The sequence below is a fragment of the Saccoglossus kowalevskii genome, chromosome 15, assembly GCF_978046115.1.
Source record: "Saccoglossus kowalevskii chromosome 15, keSacKowa6.1, whole genome shotgun sequence".
NCBI classification, from domain to species: domain Eukaryota; kingdom Metazoa; phylum Hemichordata; class Enteropneusta; family Harrimaniidae; genus Saccoglossus; species Saccoglossus kowalevskii.
This window is the reverse complement of record NC_140655.1, coordinates 14,638,280-14,654,486: the sequence shown is the minus strand read 5'-3', so window position 1 is coordinate 14,654,486 and position 16,207 is coordinate 14,638,280. Positions and strand designations below refer to the sequence as shown.

At 32.5% G+C, this 16,207-nt stretch overlaps 1 protein-coding gene across 1 annotated transcript; it reads left to right on the top strand.

Annotated features, from left to right (window-relative positions):
• Positions 1 to 9,674: 9,674 nt before the first annotated feature.
• LOC146733981 (uncharacterized) lies at positions 9,675 to 15,894 on the top strand. Its single transcript, XM_085508452.1, has 11 exons — positions 9,675 to 9,718; positions 10,830 to 10,926; positions 11,007 to 11,205; positions 11,285 to 11,411; positions 11,556 to 11,625; positions 12,580 to 12,796; positions 13,466 to 13,721; positions 13,950 to 14,017; positions 14,214 to 14,475; positions 14,956 to 15,031; positions 15,701 to 15,894. Exons 2-10 carry the CDS (start codon positions 10,861 to 10,863, stop codon positions 15,026 to 15,028), a joined length of 1,338 nt encoding a protein of 445 aa, XP_085364578.1. The 5' UTR covers positions 9,675 to 9,718; positions 10,830 to 10,860; the 3' UTR covers positions 15,029 to 15,031; positions 15,701 to 15,894.
• Positions 15,895 to 16,207: the final 313 nt, after the last annotated feature.

Genomic DNA, 16,207 nt, shown 5'->3' with positions numbered 1-16,207 from the left:
TGGTTTTCTAGATGTGGCACGGTGAACGGCAACCAAGGTTGAGACACGAATAGGGCGTTGGGTATTTTCTTGCTAACGTGTCATGAATAGAATATGTGTATGCGACGCCCACTGACAAGAACTTTAATTGTTTAGTAACTTCTTCAAAAGAAATGATTTCAAGATTTGGTTACCCTCAGTAATAGTATTTTGTGCACTTTCGTCAGTGTATAAAGAGATGCATACAATTTACGAGTGATACTACTTATCTCGTGAAAAGTCATCAGTTAGACTGCCATTTTCCAATTGAATATGAGCTATAGCTTTTTTGTGTCCATTTACTTTCTCAAGTTTGAAAAATATGAATGGCATTACCTCTGTTTCCGTGCTGTGCAAGGCATAAGAGCGTCGACTTTTTTTTTTGACTTTGTTTGAAAGTGCCACATTGAATTTGCCACTAGGCTCTGAATTCTGTAATGAAATTCACATATTTTGCGTCTTGCCTTTAGACAGTTTGATGCACATGAGAGGGTGGTTTGAAATAGATTGTGCGTCATCGTGTATTTCATTAGCATTCAACTATGCATGTGATTGAAGATGTAATTCTTGTCAAGGCGTATGGAAGTGTTGCTACGCCCTCATGTGAAGTCTGTGTGTTTGCCATGGTGATGACGCCATGCATCAACTCAAACCTTTCAAGCACAGAGCCTAGATTTCAAATGTCATAAATACCGAAATAAGGAAATAAAACAACATTTGTATGTTATCAGAACACACAAATGATTTGTTTATCAGTACGCTGATGATGTAAGAATATTCATCACCCGAAAACAGGGCTTTAATAAACTAGCAGAAAGACGAACTTGGGCATTAAGTGTATTGGATAACATCATAACATTTATGAACACAAACTGGACTGAAGTAAAGCAAAAAGTTAAAAATAAAATAAGTGTTGGGCACATTTGCTCCTACACACAGTGTGCTCTTGTAATAAACAATGTGCTTTCACCACAGTTAGTTTATCGCTTTTATAGTGTATCCCCTTACTTTAATATTGTTTTCTCACTCCATTCTTTGTAGACCTGTTTTGCAAGACCGACATAGGGTGTAGGCGTATTCGCCCATAGAAAATGGTGGGCGAATTGTCACCCACTTGGCATCCTTGTTTTAAATTATAGATTGTAATTTATCATATGGAAAACACTTGCTATGTACTAAACTCGAAACTGAATTTCTTTATCTTCCTGCATTTTATTTAGACTTGAAATTTTGTTAGAAGTCACTTGACAAGACGCGTATTTTTAATAAGTCAAATCTTACCGACATTCTTGCTGAATCCAGTGCGAAATGAACCGTTACTTTTAAAACACCTCACCGCTGCAGGAGTTTTGAGGGTACGTGATCTTTTTTTACTTAGAAAAAGAAACCTGGCTCCTAGCGTATTTTTTTTAATAAAGTCAACACACACTATAGCCGCATAATTGACTGTCGTTTGAATGTTGTACATACAATATGCTTTTTTTTCTAGTAAATAGAAAGCAACAATAAATACAATATTAAAAGACAACTTAGTAAATCAAGTCACCTCAGTTTCCAGTTACATTTCTCAAATTTTCCACTATACAAACTCAAAAAGGACGCTATTTACAAATACATCATAGCGGTTATGAACAGAACTTGTCATCTTGGCAAACTTGACACTGTGTGGCGTGAGCTACTGGCCTTATCTTCAGATATTAAACCCAACTTCAAAGGGTGTTATATTGTCACCATCATAACACGTGAGGGAGACTTGCAATATCGTTCAATGCATGGAGAATACACTACTGTTGTTTTTTTTGTTTCCAGTTACATTTCTCAGATGAGCCGAACTTTCCACTATACAAACTCAAAGAGGACGATATTTACAAATACATCATAGCGGTTATGAATAAAACAAGTCATCTTGGCAAACTTGACACTGTGTGGCGTGAGCTACTGGCCTTGTCTTCAGATATTAAACCCACCTTCAAAGGGTGTTATATTGTCACCATCACAACACGTGAGGGAGACTTGCAATAGCGTTCAATGCATGGAGAATACACTACTGTTGGGTTTTTTTGTTGGGGAAAATCGTGCTTGAAAACTTTCCACTTATTTCATTCACATTTTTATTGAATGTCCGGCGGTTGATGTCATCTGTCGCTTTATTTCCCGCATTTCCAGTGATCTTTTACAACCTGGTTTGACTGTTTCCTTGGTGATTCCTTATTTTGCCACCTCACCATGAATTCACGTCAGTGTCAGAGTATTTTTGTTGTCCTCGCAAAAGTTGATATGAATTTCTCCCGACGGAATAAACTGGATGGATGTTCTTTTATGAGTCCATTGAAAATCACTAGCAGAATTAAATCTTAATACCAGTGCTTCAAACTTGTTAAAGAGAGGAGAGTTTTGAATATATTGGGACTTCAAATGACACTCTCTGTTCTTTGGAAAATGAAAAATTACAAATCCATTAGTTAACTTGAATCACGCTGCTATTGTTCAGTAGTATCTTTTACGTTTCTGTGATTCGTCTTGTTGTTAATATTAACAGACAATATCCAGACCAACTTATCTTTTGTCTAATTATTTGGCTTAAATTACTAAATGAAATATTCCACTCTTTTTACATTTAGCTATCTTTTCTTAAGAATGCAGATGTGTAATTAAAACACTTTACTCAAATATTGTTTAATTACCAAGAAATTCAAAACATAAATTTTCAGATTTACTACTATTTTAGCAAAATTTAGGCAATTGATTTGGCGGAAAATGATTTCAACCTCGATCATTTTTGGCACAGATTTCAATTGGTGTGGGGCACTTCCATTCAAAATTCAGGTGAATACTACGTGGATCACACTGTATGTAACCGTAACATGTGATTCATAACTCCATAATTTGATCATTATGCAATAAGAATATTGAGTTGAGATAATGATGATTGTATTTTATCGAATAACGGCCATTTTGTCCGTATTATACCGGTTTTATCATACGTTCCTGTGATATTACACAATAAAACACTAAACATTGTTATGTGATCTATAACCAACTTTTTTAAAAGTTATGATTAAGCATCTACCTTAAAAAGTTGGTGGTTCTTTTATTTGTATACTAGCCCATCATCATAAATCACACATCGTAGTTACTATTCAATGACGCTCTCTTCTACTTTGTGTAAACAATCAACGAAGTATAGCACGTAACGAACTCTCCACGCTCACAGACAGAATATTTCAACAATTACCTAATCAATTATTAAGAAGTGATAAACGGTGAGGATATTGGATAGCGGAAACAAGACCTCTCTTTGGGGGAACTTTAGTGTATTTGGCCGACGAAATTGCCTGAGCGTAAGAGTGAAAAGACAGTATAGTGTAAAATTAAAAGACAGGAGACGATTATTCAAATTATTTTGCGCAATTAAGTTGATATTATCTTAAGACGAATGTAATACTGAAAAGCAGAACTGGCACACAGGCACAGAAACAAAAACAAATTACGAAGACTGCGTAATTTGTAATTCAGCGGAAACAAGGAATCTCTTAATTTAGAATACTTGGTAGACGATATTTTCTGAGCGACAGATAAAACCTATACAATGTCAAGTAGAACCCATACAAATGCACTGAAATAAAAATAAATTACGAAGACAGTGTTATCTGTAATTTTGCATACTATTTCAGAAATTTGGTAGCGGAAACAAGACATCTCTAGAGAAAATGTTGTGTATGTGGCAGAAGATATTTCCTGACGGTACGTGTGAAAACATTGTATATTGTCAAATTACATGATAGGTGACGACTATGTAAATTAATTTGTGCAATTGATAATATCTTAAGTAGATTGCAAATGTAACACTGACAAGTAGAACCCGTACGTAGGCACAGAAAAAAAAATAATTACGAACACAGTATTATCTGTAAATTTGCATAACATTTCAGAAATTTGGTAGCGGACAAAAGGCATCTATATAGGAAATGTAGTATATTTGGCAGAAGATATTTCCTGACCGTAAGTGTGAAAACACTGCTTATTGTCAAATTACATGATAGGTGACGACTATGTAAATTAATTTGTGCAATTGATAATATCTTAAGTAGATTGCAAATGTAACACTTGAAGTATAACCCGTACACATGTACAGAAATAAAATAAATTACGAAGACACTGTTATCTGTAAATTTGCATAATATTTTAGAAATTTTGTAGCGGAAACAAGACATCTCTGGAGAAAATTTAACGTATTTGGCAGAATATATTTCCGGACCGCAAAGTGTGAAAAGACACTTTATTGTAAAATTATATGAGGGGTGACGATTATGCAAATTAATTTGCGCAATTGATAATATCTTAAGTAGATTGCAAATGTAACACTGACAAGTAGAACCCGTACGTAGGCACAGAAACAAAAAATAATTACGAACACAGTGTTATCTGTAAATTTGCATAACATTTCAGAAATTTGGTAGCGGACAAAAGGCATCTCTATAGGAAATGTAGCGTCTTTGGCAGAAGATATTTCCTGACCGTAAGTGTGAAAACACTGCTTATGGTCAAATTACATGATAGGTGAAGATTATGCAAATTATTTTGTGCAATTGATAATATCTTAAGAAGATTGCAACTGTAACACTTAAAATATAACCCGTACACAGGCTCAGAAACAAAAATAAATTACGAAGACAGTGTAATCTGTAAATTTGCATAATATTTCAGAAATTTAGTATCAGACAGAAGGCATGTCTATACAAAATTTAGCGGATTTGGCAGAAGATATTTCCTGAGCGTAAGTGTGAAAACACTGCTTATGGTCAAATTACATGATAGGTGACGATTATGCAAATTAATTTGCGCAATTGATAATATCTTAAGTAGATTGCAAATGTACACTTGAAGTATAATCCGTACACATGTACAGAAATAAAATAAATTACGAAGACACTGTTATCTGTAAATTTGCATAATATTTTAGAAATTTTGTAGCGGAAACAAGACATCTCTGGAGAAAATTTAACGTATTTGGCAGAATATATTTCCGGACCGCAAAGTGTGAAAAGACACTTTGTTGTAAAATTATATGATAGGTGACGATTATGCAAATTAATTAGAGCAATTGATAATATCTTGAGAAGATTGCAAATATAACACTTACAAGTAGAACCCGTAAACATGCACATGCGCAGAAACAAAAAATAATTACGAACACAGTATTATCTGTAAATTTGCATAATATTTCAGAAATTTGGTAACGGAAAGAAGGCATCTTCAAAAGTCACGTGGACTAGGTAAGCTCATGTGATTTAGACACCTTAGCAGGTTTCATTGCTGAGTAATAGATCAGTTTGAATCTGTATCTAGCACAACGCACAATTGGTAGCAGAAAAAAGACTTCCTAGAGTAAATTTAGCGTATTTGACGGGAAGTAATTCTATTATGAGTAACGACTATGCAAATTATGGTGCACAACAAAGCAGTTAGTTTATGAATGTCACACACAGGCACGGAATACAAAAATAAATTGAGAAATTGCAGTGAGAGAACAGTATTATCTGTAAATTTGCATAATGTTCCAGAAATTAATATATAATGAAAACATTTATTGTGTTACTCTTGTGAATAACATTACAGGTTTTACCAAAAATACTTGTACTTTGTATTAAGAACATTATTCGTCAGAAAGTTGGTAATAAATCGCAAAACATTTTTCATTGGTCTATTATGTAAAATCATGAAGTTATTGCCCCATGGAAAAAATAAATATTATTTTGTGTGTTACAGTGACGTCTTTTAAGAAACTTGTCCAATATTTTTTCAAAAATCGCAATTTTATTAAAGAAAATATGCAATTTTTGATACTATTTAAAATTCACATTTTAAAATAATTTTGGACAACAATAAGTACCCCATCATTAGAGATATATGATTATTTCAGGCTACAGTTTGAGATAAGGCAAAATATCTCTGCCATAGGAACCTATGGTAGAAGCGTTATAATACTGTCAAAACGGCATATATCCACTAAAATACAACCATCATTTTCTCGAATTTTTAATTTCCTTATAATATCCGGAAGTACATTTTTGGGGAAAAAAAATAAATCCTGGGTATTTGCATTCATGAGTAGGCTTCTGATTTAAAAAAACCTATATGAATTGTTTTTAATTGTTATATAGTAAACAATTGGTATTACCTTGGAACCATACCTATTTTTATCTATTCGTCACATCAAGATAATGCAAGTCAGCATGTTAGATGTTTAAAAGCGTACTCAAAATAATAATGCGTTTTTTGTTGTGGTCAATCAAACCCTGTATACATACATGAATGGAGTTATAATAAGTGGAAAGGGGTTGTTGGTGTAATGAACAAACTAAAAACCAATTCTGTAATATCATGGCCTTTAGATACAATATTTACGTGGAAAAAATACAAAGTACCAAATACTGTATTATTTTAAACGAGCTGTTTGATATAATATTCACGTGGAAAAAAAACTTCTTACTAACAAATACTGTATTATTATGAAAAGGCTGATTTATGTAATATCCATGTGGAAAAACTACTGAATACGAAATACTGTATTTTCATGAAATGTCTTATTGGTCTATTATTCCAGTAGAATAACTACTCACTAACAAATACAGTATTATTATAAAATGGCTGGATGAAGTAATATCCATGTAGAAGAACTACCCACTAACCAATACTGTTTTATTAGGTAAGGTCTTGTTGATGTAGTATCTATGTGGAAGTAATACTCACTGTATTTACTGCTTAATCAAACTGACTCGCCCATGAATAATTACTTTACAAAGGTATATACTTCGACAACTCAGAAGTGAATCGCATATAAATGTTGAAGTATTAATTTATTCACGCAGTAAAGTACAAGAACACAAACATGTTGAAACAAAAACCACTTGGACATTGTTAACATTTTTAGCTCTACCATAAATATAACATGCAAAAATATCGAAGTTCTGTGACATCAATAATTGTTTTTGTTATGAAATGGCCATTATCTACACCTTGATTTTCTGTTCGTGAGACTTAATAAGCTCATTGAATTTGTGTTCATTGAAAGTGGACACATTGGTATAATAAAACAAAACACGTTATCACAATCTTTTGTTGTTGAACAATACACCAACAAAATAATACTTTACAAAATAAAGTTTTTTAGGGTTTCATCTTCCGTCTACAACTGTGAAACCTAAGTTAAGTGTATATCTAATTTGTATAAGCATTCATTAAAGTGATTATAACTCCACAAAAAACACTGATTCTTGTTTCTAACATGTTATTAATATATGGAACATTCTGGCATCTAGTTTATTGCACAATTATGCAATCATTATTCATGTACAGGCTTGTAAAATATGTAAATCGTGTATAAACAATCTTTTAGGATGTTCTACTTGTGACAGCTCACGAAATGTTAACAGTGTGAAGCAAAGACCGTTTAACTATAAAACAATACAGACACAATGTTTGTAAACAAGCAAATAGAAATGTTACAACTGGGTTAATTTGTTTTGTTCACACATAGCAGAATGTTAGGAGAATCTTGACTTAGAATTTAGAGTCGACGTTTTCTGTATCCTTCAATCAATGTTCAGATGCATTATTGACGTTTTATCCATCATCAATCCAATATTTTAATGACTCTCTATCAGTAACCCGATTTACATGTGTCTTAAAATTATGGGTAAATTACATGTTCCTGTCAGCGATTTTCGAATACTAATAATTTCAATATTATAGTTGACAATAAAGGCATCCTGAACTTGTATGGATACTTCATACAATCTGTGATATTCCAGTGAGAGAAATTGTTTATGATTCGTATATGCCGTACATAACTCATTCTTGTTCTCAATTATTATTCTACGAGTGTTTTATATCAATTCACATCAGATTGCCATACAGCAATTTGTAAAACAGACGACATGACCAGAGAGGTAAAAATACGGTCATGCCATTTTTCGCTCATGTTAAAATTTCATGAATAATTTGTGCAAAATAACCGATTTTAAGCAGATTAGAATTTTAACACTGAAATGTAGGACCCGCACGTCCAATTCCCACAACATGCAAATAATTACATCTGCCCATGGCGTGTTTTCAATGTTTGAAATACCATGTCATAACACTAGAAAAATTGCGAAGCTAACGTAAATTGTGTAGTAATGTAATGTAATGTATTTCCGTGGTTAGAGTGTTTTGTTTTACTATCTGCAAACAAAATGTTGACAATAGAGTCACGGGTGGAAACATGGGATTATTTTAATTGGGCTGAAAATAATGTATTGTTTTCTTTTTTCTGAATACTCCGGAATTTGATTGCAAAGAAGTGGTTAAATTCGAAAATAATAAACTGTTAGAAATATCCGAGTAATACCAGAACTAAAGTAATTAATCGAAAAAATAGGATCATTTGATATGTATCATGTATTCACTTCATGACGCACAGTTAACGGCAAAATTACGACTTTTAAGTCAAAGCACTACTTATCTGCCATTTTGTTACATGTGCCTCAGATTGAACATTATGTTTCAATTATGTTGTTGTGTTATTTAATAATTTGTAGGTGCTATTCGTTCTCTATGTCGTTGTGGGAACGGTCAGAGGTTTCAAACGAAAACAAATTTGTTCTCGTGATTTTTTCTAGTGATTTATATGTGTTTTATTCATTGTCAAACGAAATCGACATAAGCGGGAAAGGTAAAACAAATGTCAAATCGGCCTAATAACATTTACACCCGAGTTAACATATTATAAATAATTTATGCAAAATAACATATTTTAAGCAGTTTAGAATTTTAACACTGAAACGTAAAAACCACACACAACAAGGATGAAAAAATAATGAATATATCTCAACTAAAAAATTTTGCTATACCAGAATCATAGAAAAATATTATTTTCTAAAGTACAGAACAAAGACAATCATATCTGACTATTTCCAAATAAAACAAGCAATTCTCTTGATACCATACATAATTCCATTCATCGAATATTGTTTCTCTTTCCCGACGTTAAAATTGGATACACGAAATTGGATTGTAATAAATACAGAAAAAATACAGACGATATGGTTAAATTCGAAAAAAAATAAAATTAGTAAAATAGCTTAAAATTTCCAGAAAAGGAATCTGCATTGTAGATTACTTGATCAAATAACTTCACTTCACGACCCAGACAAAGTAGTCGGCATTCTGAAGTCAAACGCTTTGTTAATTTATTGTCAGTGGATGAACTACTTGTTTTGAGAAAGCTAATATGTTTGAAGTGAAACAAAATACATCTGAACATGCTTACAAAAGGTTCATAGAAGGTGTATCACGCAGGTTACAACATGTACTTCCAATTTAACTAGTATAACTCAAGAAAAACACTGTAAGCAGAATGAACATGAAAGTTGAAGGTACAATAGAAAAAATCAATAATTTTTTACTAAATAGTGTTACCTCTGTAACGAAAATCAACCTAAAAAATTTAAAAAATAGTTTCGATATTTTAATTACATTTTCTAACACAGAATGTTCTGGAAACAGTATGTGGGTGTGTTATACAGGATTTAAAAACTACGTCAGAAATATGTAAATTCTTGGCCAATTCAACCGCATATAAACACACCGTACTCTCAGTTTCAATTCATTCTGACACTACCGATTGCGTGTGTATCTTCTGCAGTATCTACAGTACGTGAGTATGATAATTGTTATCGTAATTTCTGTGATAACGATGAATTGTTTTCAGCATATCTATTTTATAACCCATAATAACGTATCTTCAGACATGCACCAAATTATTGATAATTAAAAAAATGTCCTTTTCGCATCCTTTTTTTAATTTTTTTTAGCGAAATCATATACTCCAACTTCTTCCATAACGTAAAACAAACTGCTTTGATATTTTACCGATTACCATTTGTGCGGCTTCTTGGTCAAATTATGCATCTATGCCCAGTTTATCTTGAATACACTGCTATGGCGCTCTACTATTTGTATAGATGCTTGGCACCTATGTTCGCACGCGTGTATTCATTTCGGCATTTGTAGTTGTCTCTTCTTTCGTGGTGTTTCATCAGAACTGCTAGTGTTGACGACTTGGAAACCACCTTATTTTAATTATCTACTTTTTGGAGTTTGTTATCTATTTTTTGTCAAACACGAGGTTAAAAAAATGAATACATGTTTTTTATCATCATTCTGACTATACAATGTATTGAATTAAATGCGATCATACCATCACTATTCAGCGTGTAGTCAATATCCCCTGAAAAAACACCCAACGATATGTGCATTTCAGTGATTGTAACCCTACCTGTATGTAGAATTAAAACTACGAATAGCACTGATCCCATGGGAACTGTACATTTCATGTCATTTATTAGCCTATTGCGATTCAGCTTCAAAGGAAATGTTTTTTAATGGGCATTCACAGGACTACCTAACAAATGTAGGATATACGAAATTCCCGTTTGTCTACAGTAGTTCATATTTAATTAGTGATTATTGTCGCTGCATATTAAATAACAAAAATGAAGAAATTTGTGTTTTGTATCTCATAAATGTTATTGCAAAATTTTTGGTCTTCAGTTCTTTGAAGTATTTTTTTTTTATAATAATTATAATTTAACATGGCTGACTGAAAGCAGAAAACTAGGAGTGATAAAAACACAACCACTTAAGTAATGTATACACGCACATAATTATTTCAGAAATCATGGCATATTCAGAAAACAACAACAACATAAGTGTGCCTAGTGGTTTCATTGTGTCATTAGTAACGATTTTAATATTTGGTTTTACAGACTTGGTTACCGTTCTGAAGAATTGGTTACTATGCTTCATATTCAATCAATATGTATATTTGTTATGGTGGCGATGTTTGTACATTGCATCAACGCAGTAAGTGATAATTAACATATTGGGGTAAATCAAAACTTAGTATTTTAAGTTGTCAGATTTCTGATTTTATTTTTTAACAGGCACCTCCTCCCGAACCACCGGAAGAAACGGAAAGTCCTGATACATTTGAGTCTGATATAAAGTTAACTTCTGAGCAAGAAACCGACATTGAAGCAATAATAGCCGCTGAAGCAAGTGGGGTCGGTGCAAGAAAAGCTATAACTAGCCTTTCAAAGCGTTGGAATAATGCTATTGTGCCATATGTGATATCATCAACAAGTAAGTATATGTCTGTTTGATAGTTTGTGCTTTCATGTATCAAGTTTGCAGTACACAACATGTATCTATATTATTGCAGGTCAATCTGATGCTGTCGTAATAAAACAAGCGATGACCTACTGGGAGAGCAACACTTGTATTAGATTCCCACCGTATAACTCGGGCGCGGGGCATTCTGATAGAATTAACTTTAAAAAAGATGATGGGTAAGGTTACTAACAATTTTAAACACTCAATTAGTAACAGTCTTTGAGCATATTAGTTAACGTCTGTACCGTTACCATAGCTGGCGTTGTTGTGTGAAGGTTTATATTATTAGTGATACATTTCTGTATATGTTACCTTCATAGATGCTGGTCTTACGTTGGTCTCACTGGTTGGGGTGTTCAAGATATTTCTATCGGATATGGTTGTGAATATGTGAGTGACGTTTGTATTTAAGTATTCTTGTTTTTTGTACACTTGTGATAAGTGTTGTATTATATCAGTTCAATAATATTAATATTTCAAGGAATAGTCAATATTCACATAGAAATGGGAAATGCTGAATCGGGCATAACAGACAACACATTTCTATGTACAAAGTTTCACATTGGTTAAATCAAGTTAAATAATCCTATTATTATAGTTAATTATTAAAAACAGCATTTTTAAATTACAAGAGGTATTTATATTTGTATAATACAATACGTTCCCGATAGCACGTAATCTCTACCTTATAAGGTATTCCCAATGAAATTCAAATTTTCCCACCGATCACGTTTCTAATCGGTAGTGTATTGTGATTAAAGGACCGATATGCTATGAGTTTTAAGTTTTTTTTCTGAAACTACATAATGCAATTGCTTAGTAAATTTTTTTTCCTATTTAAAATGGGATTGTTTTGAGCAGTAACACCCGTGATTCAAAAGATTTTAAGACCAACGAGTAGTGAAAATGCATAATCTCTCTACTAAATGAGCTAAGCATTGTGGTTTACTATTATATATTGTTGTCATTGCTGCCATCGTTTGCCAATATTCCTTCTATATAAGAATTTACGTTACACAAGTTCACTATGACAAAAAACATCCCGTATTTTTTTTATTTATTTCATATTTCATTAAGTTATTTAACGCTGTTGTCCATGATTTAGGACTAATTCCCACGAAACAAAAACAAAGCAATACATACATAATAAGAGTCGCACAATTATATTTGAAAAATATATATAATGCAATATATTCTCAAGTCACACCACATTCACCAATTATCGTTCACATATCAGTAATTGATTATGCAGATACTAACAAGTGTCCATACAAAGTAATTTTAATCTAATTATGTTATTGTTCACGTATCTTAACTAGTTTTTTATGTTGCTTCATGAAACAGAGGGGAACTATTGCTCACGAAATTGGTCATGCAATAGGATTCTGGCATGAACAAAGTCGCACGGACCGAGATGATTACGTTACAATTCACTGGGAAAACATCGAGTCGGGTATGGGTCACAATTTCAACAAATATACCTCTGCGGATGTTAATATGTACAACGTGCCATACGACATTGGATCGCTTATGCATTATGGTGCTAAGGTAGGACTATATTGTAAATATTGAAACATTAACTGTATTCGCCATATGTGATCACTCAAAATACGTTAGGTCTTATGCAATAGATCTTTACGTTTGAAGCTTGTATATCAACACATCAGCACACCGAGTGCTAAAGTCAACTTCAGTCACCATTCACAAATTTCAAACCTACATACGTTTTTTTATAATATTTCCAAACATATGATGAAGACTTGTAGCTCATATAAAATTATGTCCATTTTGTTTAAAATTGTCAATTAAATATAACATATTTTTCTGACAATAATTATGGCGTTCAAAGGGCTACCGCGCAGTTACACACTAAATATCCCCTGATACATGCACTGTGTGATATTTACAAGTCAAAATAAATTCAGTATTTCAGCACGAATGGCCAGGATACAATAACAGCGAATAACCCAGCTGACCAAGACAAAATGGGCGAGCGTGATTATTTGAGTAACGCTGATATTTTTTTAGCCAATATAATTTATGACTGCCCAGGTATGTATGTATGTATTTTGTATTTTTTTTATTCCATTAATTAATACAGTTGTGGGTTTTTAATTTCTGGTGATACCCAGTTATAATTTAGTTTTTTCACTGTTTTTTTTAGCTATTCGAGCTCGTTTTGTATCAATGTATTACGTTATAAAATTGTTGTTGATAACAAATTTTTCAGCTCTGCCAAAAGCAAGCACAGAAGCAGTGTATCCGGCGGCTAATCAATGTAAATCTCCATATAAAGTTAATAGTCAAGCTAGTTTGAATAGGGCAAGACATGCACTACAACAGAATGGAGAAAATAGAAGCTTCTGGGTTGATGGCACGATTTCAGGCAGTACAATTACATTCAGTGATGGTTCAACAATGTCAGTAGATTCGTCTTTGTTTCACAGTAATGAACCAAATGGAAGTGGGCAATGTCTCCATTTGTGGTGAGTACAAAATACAAGGCCTGTTTTCATTATTACATTTTATTCCGTATTTGCTTTGTATGTTAAAACAGTTTGATGTTTATTTAAACACTGTCAGAATGACGATATACATTGCAGAGTAATTTAATTATCATAAAATAGCTATCTGAACAACTTGTCATGTAGTACGAAGGTCATTTTGAGTACATATTGCCGTTATAAAGCGATCAAATACAATCATATTTACAGGTGGTACAACAATGACTGGAAATTGGATGATACGACGTGCGACTACAATCAGAAGTATCTATGTGCAGGTACAGTGATCGTTATGTATATATATATATATATATATATATATATTATAGTTTTCCGCAAAATGTTTACACAAGGTCAATGAATACTCAAGTTCTACATTTACATTTATACGGCAACACATTCACGTGTTCTGAAAATATTCCATGTATGAGTGATGTCTTATTAATAATGTTGTAATGGTCGTATATTCAACAGATTTACCGCGTCCTAGTTCTAGTACAGCGCTTCCGGCTAATGCTCAGTGTGATTCTGGATCTCTATTCCAAATTGTTGACCAGAACGATTTAGAACGTGCACAGCTCGTAATTAAAACAAATGGAGAGAATAGAAGTTTCTGGGTGGATGGGAGCATATCAGGCAATACCATTACCTTCACTGGTGGTTCAACAATATCGGTTAATTCAGAATTGTTTCAACCAAATGAGCCCAATGGAAGTGGCTCCTGTCTCCATTTGTGGTGAGTGCATATAATATATACTATGTATTATGTTGTTTTTGTTATTGTTGATAGTGTACTATGGGAAATACAGAAAGTCTAATTACATGTTTTAGCACAGTTTTAAAGTAAGACGTTCCTCAAAAATAAAAAATAAACTATTGTCATTATGTTTACATTTGTGACATTTTAGGATAAAAAGAAAATTTGCTTGACAAAATGGTATTAAAATAGCATTTTTAGTATAACTTACAAATGTATTCTACGACAAAAATATTTTAAAACTAAGCCTGGTGACATATCGTGAAAAAATGATATTTGTTATATCAATATGATTGTTATATCAATAATTTCATTGGATTTGAACAAAAATCTCCTCATAATTATAAACACATTTTGACACAATTGCATTTTACCTTCAGTTGCAAATTTATTAGCATCGTGCTTACAAATGCAAACAATTTCATCAAATTAAAAAATCTCTTCTGTCCTTATATACAGGTATTATAACAATACATGGAAATTAGACGACACTACATGCGACTATGCTCAAAAGTATTTGTGTTCTGCTTAAGCGGTACGTATCATGCAAACTAAATAATTCATTTTGATGTGAGGTCTAAATACATCTTCTCTTTTCTCGCGCCCACATTTGTTATAAAATTAACTAAAATTCTTGATATTGACTGTATAATGTATTTCTGCTGGGCATCTTGTTAAATGAATATTTTTAACTGTAGAGCTACCAGCCATCATTGGGGCGCCACTATCTGGCAGCTAAATAGTTTCCTCGGACATATAGCATGTATAGTGGGAAAAAAATATGCACATGAAACAATTGAGCATAATGATAATGATAATGACATCTTCGAGATAGACACTATTTTACTTTTGATTAATTGTAGTCTAATATTGTATTGCTGTAATTTGTTTAATGCAATTTGAAAAAAAAAAATATTCTTGTTTGATACTGAAAGTAGATAATTATATATTATATAACTAAAATATAACTCTATTGGATGCATAATGGCCTGATATTGTAGCAAACATCCGATTTGTCGTTTTATGAACCAATGCAATTATTCATTAAGTTTTAAACCATTTGTTTTTGTACGTAAACTGAAAATCACTTTTTTTTTTCATTTTCTATCTAACGAGTATTGTTGCATGTCTTCAACGCAACTTTTTCGAGGATGGTAAACACATCTTTAAATCAAAGTCTTAATTATTAATTCTCTTATTGCAGGAAATCGACGGAAATGAAGGGTACCTCATTCATGAAATCACTCCGCGAATTATATTACTGCAATCGCATGGCTCGTAAATAAATCGTACGTGTAGTTTAGTTGCATGTCTAATGGAAATTTAGTTTATTATTATTGTTATTGCATGCTATAAAACTTGTTGAATTGCAGGACAATAAATAATCTAAAGCATAAATATTGAGTCTTTTATCGTGATAGTGTGATGGCATGCATTTCCGGTGTATGATAATTCTAATTGTTTGAAACTTCACAAAGGAGCAATTGTAGTGCAGTATTGTACCACAGTATTAAAGACCTACAGTCTATTATGCGTTCGAATTATGTTGACACATAATTGATACTTCTTATGTGACCCACAACGATGCGGTGCGACAAATGCGACACTTAAAATAAACTTGCTAAAAGTCATAGTATTCTGAATATCAAGACCGAGCTGTGGGATTAAGCAAATTTGTTGTCTTTATTGTTCTGTATGAAAAAATGGGATG